The following is a 13,104-nucleotide window of genomic DNA, read 5'->3' as shown; positions in this document are numbered from 1 at the left end:
GGTTGAGAAGTCTGGTAACTGCCACAGCACACTGATTCAGGGCGCTAGGGCCTGTTCTGCCCAGCTCCTGGTCAGTTTGGTCCTGGTGCAGCCCATGCTAGGCTCTGCTCCACTCTGCTCCCAGCTCTGTGCAATAGACCCTTCCCAGCAACCATCCAGGCTGTCCTGGGCTGGAACCCTGCTTCCCTTTGCTATTTTATGGGTTCTGCTGCTCTAGAATTTGTTCAGAGCCATTTTTATAGATGTTTGGAGGGACCTGGGGGGGAGCTTAAGCAAGTCCCTGCTTTCCAGATGCCATCTTGGCTCCGCCCCACCCCGGCTTTTCTTCTTTTACATATTTATATCAATTCTCTACATACCTTAAATATCAGACCCTTATCAAAGAAATTTACTACAAAGAGTTTTCTTCCCAATCCACCATTTCCTTTCTAATTCTAACTGCATCGATATAACCGGTTCTATGAAAACTTTTCAATTTCATGTAACAACATTGTCCATTTTATTCCTGTCCTTTGGTCAAAATTCTTCCTCATGTGTAGCTCTGAAACATATGTCCTTCCCTTCTCTAATCTACTTTTATATCCAGGTCATGTGGTATGTACTATTGTGTAGCAATCTGTCTCCTCTCCCTGCATCAACACACAGGGAAAGCTACAATATATTCATAAATATCAAACGAATTCTTTATGGTTGGTTCCTCTCCTGGTTCTCTTTTTTACTCCATTCCGTTGCCATCTCTGGCTGCTTGTTCATCTTGCTAGGAACTAGCCCATGCCCTGAGATCAGCTCCCTTTTCCTCCCATTGCTTTGGCATTACCTCTCTTTTCACCAACACCTCCCAATTAACTCTAGTTCTGAGATCTGGACAACCAATTATTAATGCAAAGTATACTATGACCATGGTTGGTTCTAGACCCCAGATCATTTTGGCTGGTCATTTACTGTTTATATTCCGCTGCTGTGTGGCAGAATGATGGAACAGACCTTAGAGATAACTGTCCTACTTTATAGTTGAGGAAACCCAGAGTGGGGAATGGGGATGGTGAGTGGGGGGAAAGGAGAGAAGTTAGATGGCTCTTCCAAGGTCACATGGCTAGTTAATGGCAGAGCCAGGACAAAAATCTGGGTCCTCTGGGTTCTAGAAGTCCAGCTATCTTTCTACTCTTTTGCTATTCTTTTCTAGACCACAGAAATGATCCCTAGTCTAGGGGGATCTCTTGATTCCAAATTTGCCATCTCCAGAACTCAGCCCCTTTCCTTAAAGCCTTGATTAACTGTTATGCTGGAAGAACTAATATTTTTTGATTATTTAATTTTGCAGGTAACTGCAGTAAAAGCAGAAAAACCTTTCATTTGTAAAATATATTTTGATTTTTGTTACTCCTTGTTAAATATTAATATTAGTGCTAATGCTAATAATAACCTACATTTTTATAGTATTATAAGGTTTGCAAAGCACTTTGCTAAGGATAACCCTGTTAGGTAAGTAGTGGCTATTATTCCCATCTTTCAAATGAGGAAACTGAGGCCCAAAGAAGTTACTAGTAAGTGCTGAAGCTGTAACTTGAAGATCTCCGGGCTGTCTGCCCACAGCTCTTTCTCCTTTCTTGCCATAGGATGATAGCCTCAGACCTGATAGAACCTTAGAGACCGAGTACTCCAATCTCATGTAATAGAGCAGGAAACAGGTTCAAAAAGGCAGATTTGCCCAAGGTCGCACAGTCATTACTAGGAGAACTCAAATGGCTGGAGAAAAGACCAGGGCTTTGCTGAGGCTGGAGACAGATGATCGGCCAGGGAGCAGATCTCTTCTTCCATCCCTGCAGATGATTATGTGTTGAAGCACTTTAGGTAACTAGGATTTAGATCACTTCAGCAAAGAAGTTCAAAAATTTGGCTAGATGGAAAACAACCGTAACCCTATTTGATGCTAAATTTAAAACTGCATAATTTTAAGAGTCAAGCATGAATTAGTTTTACCAAACCCACCATTCCAAACTTAAAGTGTTTAGGCTGAAGTACGTCATGTTCTAGGGCAGAGGTGTCAAATATGTGGCCCCAAGTCAAGCCTGAACCAGATTAAAATATAATTGGGAAATATTTAATAAAATAAATAAAGATACAATAAAACATAGATAATATTACATTTGAAAACCAAGTCAATACGTAACCCAAAGGGATCCTTATGTACAGAATAGTGTTCCCCATTTCTACTTGAGTTTGACACCACTGGCCTAGGTGATGCCAGATACTGGCAGCATTATGAATGCTGCAGGTCAACTCTAATGGCTATTTAAAAAAAAGTTTTATTGATGCATTTTGTTTTTATAAACAAAGGTCCCTTCCACTTTGAAATACTGTGATTTCATTGCTTCTTAGAAAGTCCATCTCATGGCAGTTGGAGAAGGGAAGAGAAAGTGGAACAAAAAATCATTTTCTTTTTTTTTTTTGGCAGGGGGGAAGGCTGGGCAGTTGGGGTTAAGTGACTTGCCCAAGGTCACACAGCTAATAAAGTGTGTCAAGTGTCTGAGGCCAGATTTGAACTCAGGTCCTCCTGACTCCAGGGCCGGGTGCTCTACCAACTGCGAACAAAAATCATTTTCATTGCTCAGTGACTGTCTTTTCTAAGTTTTACAGTGAAGCATCAGAGAACTACAGATCCAGACATAGAAGGGCCTTTAGAAATTTCAACCATCTCGTTTTAAAGTGGAAGAAATGATTTAAATTCATCCTTCAATTGCTGCCCTTTGTACCTTCTGGATAGACCCTCGCATACCATATTTTGTTGGTAATAGTTTATATATAAAAATACTGGCAATTCTTACACTTAAAAGGCTTGTTTCTTCAGAGATGTACTCTCCCTAATAACTGATATTGTAGATACTCTTATAGTACCTTGTAGTTCTTACAAAGACTTTTTTATTTTATACACAGAGTCATTCATAACCTGAGAGTGAATGATGGACACAGGCCCACAATACATAAGTGTATATATATAAAATGAGATAATTTTTAATTCCCAAGCTTGCATGAAGTCAAGAAAGGAGGTAATTTGTTAGAAAAATCAGAAATCCAAGATCATAGATGTAGAGCTTTAAGGGATCTAAAAATTCATCTAATCTGACTTCTTAGTTTTAGCCAGAGAAGCAGATTAAGTGATTTGCCCACACTCATGTAGGCATTAAGCGGCAAAGTTCAGATTTTGACCCATGATCTCAGGCTCAAAATCTAGCAGCAGCTAGGTAGCTCAGTGGAGAGAGCGCTGGGCTTGAAGCTAGGAAGACCTGACTTCAAATGTGACCTCAGACCCCTATTAGCTATGTGACCTTGGGCAAGTCATTTAACTTGATCTGTCGGAGAAGAAAATGGCAAATCACTCCAGTATCTTTGCCAAGAAAATCCCACGGACAACACTGGTGAGCCAGAGTCTATGGGATCTCACAAACAATCCAGCACAACTGAATGGCTGAACAACCACCACCACCATGTCTGGCTCTAAACCTAGTGGGTTCTTTTTCTACTGCTCTAGTCTGCATTTCATAGTGGGAAGAAAAAAAGGACTTTTCAACACTTGCCAGGGACATGCCCTTGGAGAAATGGGCTTCCTTCAAAGATGGAAGAAATCACAAAGTGCTTTGCAAACCTTCAAGTGCCAGATAAATATCACCAAGTATGACTATTATTATTTCTGGCAACTGACAACAGTAGTCATTTCAATAGGTGTCAGCTGGTGGCTGGACCCTGGGGGAGTCAGGGAGTGAAGTCAATATAGAATAGCCATCATTTGACTCCAAGACAGAACTGAGACTCTCAGCAGGAGCCTAGATCCAAATAATGGTGCATATGGAAGAAAGGCCTGGTAAATGCCTTGAAGTATTAGTAAAGAGAACATCACCTCTAAAAGCCACCCCCACAGCTGACTTTCCCGTGATGAGCAACTCTAGAACAATGAGGAAGTCCACTTTTCTAATGACAGAAAGGATACCTACCGGCGGGTATCCAGGTGAAACGGTTTCTGTCACTTTGGGACATAGGCAGCAACGGAAGAGAGTTGGACAGGAGGGAGTCGAGGACTGGAAGTCCTGCTCAGCAAGAGGGGCCTGGCAGTTATTGTAAGTCTACAAAGGCAGAGAAGGGATCAAGGTATGGGAACCTGAACCTTGGGGCACGGGAAGCCTTACAGGCACTCTGGTAGGAGGTGAGCAGGAGGAAGTAAAAGTCGGATTATAACTTAATCCGATATGAAAGGCGGTTGATGGGACAACAGCCATGCATGGTCAAGTGAAGACTCATCTTTGAAAGCTCCTGATTTTGAATATAATTTTTTGAGGGGCTTTAAAAAAAAACCACCAAAAAACCCTTCCTAGCCCTTTAATTTGACCTTCCCTCTTGTCTGCAAATGTTTGCAGTCGCTTAAGCAGCGGTGTAGCTTCAGGTCTGCACAATAATTCAGTAACTGTCTGAGCGTTCTAATTCATACCAGCGATGGAGGGATGGGATACAGACCTGGGATAGGGGGTGAGGGGCAGGAGGATTGAGAGGAGGTGGGCAGCGTAAATTCCGTGAGGCTCTATAGCCTTGCTACTCTTCCCTGGATGCATTCATTATGGGTTTACGGGCCTACATCCAGGGAAGGGACAAGACAGGGAAAAAAGCCAGAACTTTAGAGCTGTAAGGGAACTTAACCCCTTCGATAACTAATCAGGATGAGAGAGAGGGTGGGGGGAACAGGTGTTTTCCTTTATATTGTTTGTGTCTAGATACAGCTCACATCTTCTCTCCTATAAGCCTAGAAAATCAAGAACATCTTGTATATGTTGTGTCATACATAAATACAGGCATTATCAAAGCATTACTGGGAAACACAGGTCAAAGGTATGTCTCTAAGAATATTTACTCTGCTTATGTAACTATTTACTCACTAATGAGTCAATCTGTTCCAAGATCTTCATAAACTGCTCAACAGTTCCTTTTACTCTCTTGTCAAGTTTGCTGAGAGCTTCAGCTCGCAAGTCCTTGGCTAGAAAACCCTGCATGGAGAAATATGTTATTCCTAGGGATTTGCATGACTGTTTGAAATATACAACAGCTGGACAAGTCACGGCGCCAAGTGAAAACAGGTAACACTGGGCCTGATAAGAGTCACTGAAGACAAAACTGTGTGTCAGCACCCTTCATCAAAAGATCCCAGGATCAATGAAGCAAGTCAGTGAAGCCAGTGTGGAGCTGGCCCCAAGGCACTAAAGGCTGAGAAATGGGCATGATCCTTCGCATCTCAGAATCCTTCAAGTTACAAACAGTGAGGCCACAGACTGGTCTGTAGGATGGAACATCCAAGAAGGACAGAGGGTGACATCTGATTTGTCAGTGACTTCAGGACCTCCGTGATGATATTGGCCCAGTGGATAGAGTGCTAAACCAGAGGTCAGAAAGACCTAGGAGTCCAATCCTCCCTCTGATACTTACTAGCTATGTATAAACTCTGAGTCTCAGCTTTCTTATCCATAAGAAGGGAATAGTAACTACAGCACCTTCCTCACTGACTAGTTTTAAGGATCATAAGAGATAATGTATATTAAGTATCTTGTAAACTCTTAATATTAAGCAAGTATATTATATGAAAGTCAGGTATTAAAAGTAGTGCTCATTTCAATGACACCCGCTGGACCGACACCATCACTGAGTGAGTGAATCAGTCAAACCTGATTTGGTCACAGAAATGAGAGTGTCCGGGCCTGCTCCCCACCCACCATGTTTTCTCTGCTAAGGCAGCTAGGTGGTGCAGGGGCTAGAATGCTGGACTTGGAGTCAAGAAGACCTAAGTTTGAATCCTATCTCAGACACTTATTAGTTGAGGGACCCTGGGCAAGTGCCTTAACTGCTCTCTACCTCGGTTTATTCATCTGTAAAAATGGGGATAAGAATCAAATGTGATAACATGTCAAGTTCTTCACAAACCTTAAAATGCTATAGAAATGATGGTTGTAATTATTACCTGACCAACATCTCCACCTCCTCACAGGTAATATGGATCTCACCACTAGGCCCCTTGGCTCTAATAGATGATCTTTTCCTGGGGCCTAGACCTCCCTTAACACATAATGCCTTCCCCTTCCTACCTCCCTCTGCCCGCTCTCCCTTTGATTCCTGCTTATGTATTGCCTTCCTCCATTAGAATACAACCTCTTTGGGTGAGCAACCTCGCTAATGTTGTATCCCCAAAGCTCAGCACAGTGCCTGGCACATAATAAGGGCTTAATAAATGCTTTTTCTTTTTAATCTATCTAGCTAGCTAGCTATCTAACATCCCATTTTTTACAGAAATTATCAGAGTAGCCCAGTGTAGGGGAAAATGAGCTGAAGCGATTGCCCAGACCTCTCTGCTGACTTCCAGTCTTGCTTCTCCAACTGCCTGTGAGGCATCTCAAACTGGATGGCCAGAAGACATCTTACACTCAACATGTCTAAAACGGAACTTCTTATCTTTTCCACTAAACCAACCCTCCCTCCCACTTTCCCTATTACTGTAAAGGGCAGCACCACCCTCCCAGTCCCTCGGACTTGTAAGCTAGGAGTCATCCTGGATTCCTCAGTACCTTTCTCACCTCCCACATCCAATCTGTTGCCAACACCTGTCAATTTTACCTTGGCAACGTCTCTGGTATATGCCCCCTTCTCTCCTCTGACATTGCCACCACCTTGGTGTAAGCTCTCAAGTCTGGACTGCTGCAATAGTCTGTTGGTGGGTCACCTGACTCAAGTCTCTCCCTGTTCTAATTCATCCTCCATTAGGCTACTAAAGTGATTTTCCTACCCTGCTACCCACCCAGCCTCCTTCTTAACACCATCCCCATCCCCTATCCCACTCCAGTGGTTCCCTATCACCTCTAGGATCAAATACAAAATATTTTTTTAGTATTCAAAGCCTTTTATAACCTAGCCCCCCCCCCCCTTACTCTCTGCCAGGTAGTAACTTCCATCTAGTAACACTGGCCTCCTAGCTGTTTCACAAACAACACACTCCATCTCTCAGCTCCCAGCTTTCTCTCTGGCTGTCCCCCATGCCTGGAATGCTCTGCCTCCTAGCTTCCCTGGGTGCCTTAAATCTCAACTAAAACCCCAACAGGAAATTTTTCCCAATCTCCCTTAATTCTATTGCCTTCCTTTGTTAATTATTTCTCATCAATCTTGTATATAGCTTATTTGTACATATTTGTTTACATGTTCTTTCCTCCATTAGACTGTGAACTCTTTGAGGGCAAGGACTCTCTTTTACCTCCTTTTGTATCCCCAGCACTTGGCACAGTGCCTGGTACGTAACAGATGCTTAGATTGATTTTACAAATGCAGAAAATGAGACCTACACAGATTAAGTTACTTGCCTAAGATCACACAGACAGGTACAGGATATGAACCTAGATCCTCTGATGCTAGACTCATCCTCCTTTCCCTGCAGAACTCTAGACTAATTGGGAGTTGTTTTAGCCTGGAGAAGAGAGAACTTAGGGTATCCATCAGACCTGTTCATAAATATGTGAAGGTTTATCAAATGGACAAGGGGTTACACTTATTTTAGGTGGCTCAAGAAGGCAGAGCTAGGGCAAATGCATACAAGATACTTTTTCTCAATACAAGGAAGAATTTCCTGACAACTACAACCTTCAAGGACCCTTCCAAGGTCCTTCTGTGAATTAGGGCTATTTTGAAATGAAGCGAGTTCTCATATGAGATAGTGAGCTCCCTATTACTTCCTGTGCTCAAGGAAAGGTGAAAAGACCATCTATCTAAAGTGCTGGAATAGGGGCAGCTAGGTGGCGCAGTGAGTAGAGCACCAGCCCTGGAGTCAGGAGGACCTGAGTTCAAATCTGACCTCAGACACTTGACACACTTACTAGCTGTGTGACCTTGGGCAAGTCACTTGACCCCAATTGCCCTGCCTTCCCCCCTCCAAAAAAACAAAAAAAAAACCATAAAAATAAAATGCTGGAATGGAAGGAGGACAGACTGGGGGGAGGGGTAATCAGAATGCATGCCATCTTGGGGAGGGGAGAGATGCAGAGAAAATGTGGAAATCAAAATCTTATGGAAATGAATGCTGAAAACTAAAAATAAATTAATTTTAAAAAATAAAATAAAATGCTGGAATGAGAGTCCTCACAAAGGGAAAATGGATTAAACTGGCTCCTTTTCAATTTAAGATACTCTGACTCTATGAAATACATGACACTCTGCAATGTGAGCCTTTGAACTCTAGGTGGCGCCAAAGGCTGCTAGACTACTCTGCTAGGACACACATGACAGTAGTTAACCCTTTCACATGGCTAGGGGTTAGGGGCCCCTGTGATCTGGAAAATCTGCATAAAATTTTTTGGCCCTACCTTTGTACCACAGAAAAAGTGGGTTTTTATGGTGTTAAAAGACAAAATATGTTGATATTATATGATACTATAAATATATATTTATGTATTTCAGAGTTTCTAAACTTTTTCTGTCTTCTGCTGGCCTTTGCATGTGGTCTGCAGCTTCCACAAATCTCCCCCAAATTTCCCATTTAATTTTTATGCTGACCTGAGATATACTGAAACCACAATGGGGAAAGTCATGATGTGGAAGACTTAACTGTGAGCTCAAGGAAACCTTGATTTCATCTATGAGTGCAGACTTCCAAGGCAGCCACCCTGCCATGTTTTATCTGTCCACCTGCCTAATTGGTCCCTTGGAATTTTTAATTTTCACTAAGTCCATCTTTTGGATAATACTCCTCAGGCCACCTTAAAACTGAACCCTTCCTTATAACAATGAAAAACAGTTAAGCAAAAATACCCAATACAGTGACCAAATCTAATGATGGAAACAACATTCCACCATAAGAACTCTCTTCCTCTACTGAAAAGGTGGAGGCATGTTTCATCACCCCCTTAAAAGAACACTGAGAAAAGTAAAGGTCATACAGCTGGTTATTGGCAGAGATAGGATTCAAGACTAAGTCTCTCTGACGTGATACCATGTGACTCCCTTACCATATCTATTTTATATACTTCTTGTGGGGATCTAATGAGATAATGTACTTTACAAATTATAAAGCCCTATGTGAAGATAAATGTTATTTTTATGACTGGTAACAATCATTTGATTTGGAATGACATCAGGGAAGTGATGTCATGACTTGCAAGTGAATTGGATTTAAGTGAGGGAGGGCTGTGCAAAGGTACCAGCCTCACTTTCTCCTCTGGAGCCATCTGGGTCCAGTGGTCAGATATAGAGCACATACAGATGGTCCAGGATACAGTGGGAGACCTTGGCCTTTTGAAGCTAAGGTCTATCAGGGTTCTCACTTTGACTGAGGCAGCACCCATTCAATGATCAAAGCTGTTTAAGATAGTGAGCCAAGGGATGGCCCCTTTAATAAAAAAAAAAAAAAAATTGAACTGGGAGGGGAAGACCCTCAGGGTTTCTGGCCAAAAGAGAAACAATTATTATTTGCATTCACTCTGAGGCATTGGGGCCCAAACAATAATCATTAAGTGGAACTAAATACTGACTAGAACTAAGGACAAGCCTTGAAAGAAAATAGATCATTTCAGGAGGGTAGAAATGGGGAGAAAATTCCTAACTCAAAATCTTGTGTAAATCAATGTTGAAAACTAAAAATATTAAATAATAAAATAAGAATAAAAAAATAGATTTCAAACATGTTTATGTAAACAGCAAAAATGTAAAAAAAGTAATAAGTTGATTTGTAGAAAAACTGGAGCCACAAGAAGGATAGTTTCTGCACTTCAACTTTCCCTCTCTCAACCTCCTTCCATCCCTCCTGTTCCTCTTTTGCCTAATGGAAACTAAAGTCCAAGAGCACAAGCTTTGCTCCAAAAGCTTATCTCCTCTCTTCTATGTTCGATCTCTCCTTCACTGGCTCGTTTGCCTCTGCTGAAAAGTATCTCCCCAAACCCTCCTACTTCCCCAAGCTAACACCCTAAGGTGAAGGTCTCACTCTAATGGTCAAACTTCTCAGAAGTGTCGGCTACACTCCCTGACTCCCATTCTTTACCACCTACCCACTCATTCTTCAGAAAAGGTCTTCAAAATGGCGTCTGTCCCCACCCAAAAGTCTGACACAACCTAAGTCACCAGGCACTTCCTTGATTCAATTGTCTTTTTTTCATTTCTCATCCTCCTCGATCTTCCCACAACTTATGACACTACTGACCAAACTTTTTCTTGAACATCTCTTATTCCTTTGTTTCTATGACGCTGCGCTCTCACCTCTCTGAGCCCCAATTTTCTTCTCCTGCATTCTAAATGCAGACATTTACTTCTCTACACCTGTTTCCTGACCTACAAAATGGGAAGCTGGACTTGATGATCCTTAAGTGTTGTTGTTGTCCAGTCGTGTCTGACTCTTCGTGAGCCTGTGGACCATACTGTCTATGGAGTTTTCTTGGCAAAAATACTAGAGTGGTTTGCCATTTCCTCCTTCAGTGGATTAAGGCAAACAGAGGTTAAGTGACTTGCCCAGGGGTGACACAGCTAGTGAGTGTCAGAGGCTGGATTTGAACTCAGGTCTTCCTGACTCCAGGTCCAGTGATCTATCTAGTGTGCCACCTAGATGCCTCCTAATGTAATATTACATGATTACTTAAATAACCACCCCCAGCTCTGATTACTTTTCTCTGGGTCTTGTTTCCCCTTCCCACAGCTCTCATTATGTCTCAACAAATGTCTGACAGATTTTCAGAGAATCCCAGAATTTCAGAGTTGGAAGGGAACTCAAACAACCAAGGGGATCAGGAAAGATTCCTGGCAGGAGATGGCTCATGAGCTGAGGCTTGAAAAAGGCTAGGTATTCTAAGAGGCAGAGGAGAGAGAAGAAGTGCATTCCAGGGCTGTGGAACAGCCAATGCAAAGGCAAGGAGGTGAGAGATAGAATGCCAGGTTTGGGGAACAAAGTATGTGGTGGAAGATGGGGGAAGGGGAAGAGAAAGAATGAGTAATTAAGGAGCCAGACTATGAAGAGTTTGAAATGCCAAGCTAAGGAACCTGTATTTTATCCTGGAGGAAATAGGGAGTCATTGAAGGTTCCAGAGCAGGAGTGACAAGGCCAGCCCTGTGCTCTAAGAAGATTATTTTGGCAACTATGTCAAGGATGGTTAGAGAAGGGAGAAACTGGAAGCTGGGAAGGCAATAGTAAAGAGCCAATGGGTCTCTGAACTGGGGTGAGGTGGGGGAAGGGTGGCCATGTGAGTAGAGAAAAGGGTATGGTATCAAGAGATACTGGAGTAGGAGAATCAACAAGACTGGCCACTGTTGGGATATCGGGGGGAAGGAGCAGGAAAGCCAGAATACCGTTGAGGTTTCAAAACTGGGTGACTGGAAGGGTGACAGTGTCCTCAACAGAGAGAGGGAAATTAGGAGGAATTTGGTTTGGGGTAAAGATAATGAGTTCTGTTTTGGACTTAATTGAGTTTGAGATTCCTATGGGACTTCTATGTTGAAATGCCCAACTGACAGCTGGATCTCTAGCTCTGAGAGCTGTCTGCAGAGTATTGGTAGGAGTACAGCATGGAAAAGAGGTGTTCATAGGTCACTATCAGGGGAAATGATGGGGCAGATGTTATCATCCTGAGATTGCCTCCCATGAGGATGCATGGGCAAGAAAAAAAGGGGGTTTAAAGGTTTGTTCCAAGAGGTTCCATAAGACCTAGGGCTTTGTTCCATGACCATCAGAGTCTATCTTTAGGATTCCTCCCTCTGGGGGAGGGTGGTAAATGGAAAAGAAAAACCCCACTAAAGTCCCCACAGAGAATGCTCTATCTGTAATTGCTCAGGTCTGAGCAATTCCACAAAGTGACTCCCCTTTTCCTGCTCCCACTTTTTCATCACCCTGAATTATGTGTCCCTCCACTCAAGATCCCCTGCCCTCACAGTGCGCTACCTCAGTATCCTGAGAGGACCTCTATCAGAATCCTCTGCCAGCCACAATGTCAAGTCTCTCAGAGATCCACACTCCCATTCAATGTGTCTTCTGTAAAAGAAATGCTCCCCAAACCCCAATACTAGTAAAACCTTTGAGGGTGTGCCCTGTCCAGAAAAGAAGCCCTTGTTTTTAGGTTAAAAACTAGTTAGCCTCCATTAATAATAAACAATCAGAGGGTTGCAGAGACAAAAATACCATCATTTAACATAATAAGAAACAGAATGATGTAAACACATTTGGAATCAGAACACTTGGGTTCAAGTTCTACCTTCCTTTACTTACTGGCTATGTAACTTTGGGCAAGTTAATCCTATCCAATCCTAACCCTCAATTTCCTTGTCTGCAGAATGAAGACAACAATCTCTGCACTGTCTCATGGAGTTAATGTGAGGAAGAAATGAGATGACATTATAGAAAGTGCTCTGTAACTGTAAAACCCTATATAAATGTGAATTATTAATAACCGTTTCCCTACTTGGATCCCAAGACAAAGCTATAAAGTTTTTAAAGATTCTGAAAGGTCAAATAGTGAAGCTGAAGCTTAAAATACTTTGGCCACATAATGAGAAGACAGGACTCACTGGAAAAGACCCTAATGTTGGCAAAGATGGAAGGTAAAAGGACAAGGACATGGCAGAGGATGAGATGGATAGAAACAACAAACATGAACTTGGACAGACCTTGGGAGATAGTGGAGGTTAGAAGGGGCTGATATGCTATGGTCCATGAGGTCACGAAGAGTGGGACATGACTGAATGACTGAACCACAACAATAAAAAGCCCAGACAAATCAGAATAAAAAGCAAATGACTCATCTAATGGAATTTTTCAATCATTCAGTTTTGACCATTATAGACTCTAGGCACCCAAACAACAATAATTTGACAGCATAGAATTCTGTGGGAGGTTCGCTAAATTTGACTATGTCTAAAACATGTTGATTGGGCTGCAACTAATTTATGAAACAGAACTCAAACAACGTAAAAAATAACTGGTACAATCTAACCATAAGCGTGTTTCTCTCTCTCTCTCCATCTCTCTCTCTCTCTCTCTCTCTCTCTCTCTCTTTCTCTCCCCCCCCCACCCTCCACCTATCCCCTCCCCCTCCATGAAATCTGACTTGCTAACAA

The 13,104-nt window shown here is 42.4% G+C and overlaps 1 protein-coding gene across 2 annotated transcripts in view; it reads right to left on the bottom strand.

Annotated features, from left to right (window-relative positions):
* The window catches only part of BAG1 (BAG cochaperone 1), a 50,129-nt gene that overhangs the window by 9,236 nt on the left and 27,789 nt on the right, over positions 1–13,104 (bottom strand). Inside the window, exon 5 of one of the 2 annotated variants that reach the window (XM_036739313.1) lies at positions 4,923–5,030. The exons of the other annotated variant lie outside the window; for it this stretch is intronic. Coding sequence (XP_036595208.1) covers positions 4,923–5,030 — 108 coding nt within the window. The remainder of the gene's footprint in view (positions 1–4,922; positions 5,031–13,104) is intronic. 2 annotated transcript variants of the gene reach the window in all.

The sequence above is a fragment of the Trichosurus vulpecula genome, chromosome 1, assembly GCF_011100635.1.
Source record: "Trichosurus vulpecula isolate mTriVul1 chromosome 1, mTriVul1.pri, whole genome shotgun sequence".
NCBI lineage: Eukaryota > Metazoa > Chordata > Mammalia > Diprotodontia > Phalangeridae > Trichosurus > Trichosurus vulpecula.
Note: the sequence above shows the minus strand (reverse complement) of the source record. Positions and strands in the feature narration are given on the sequence as shown.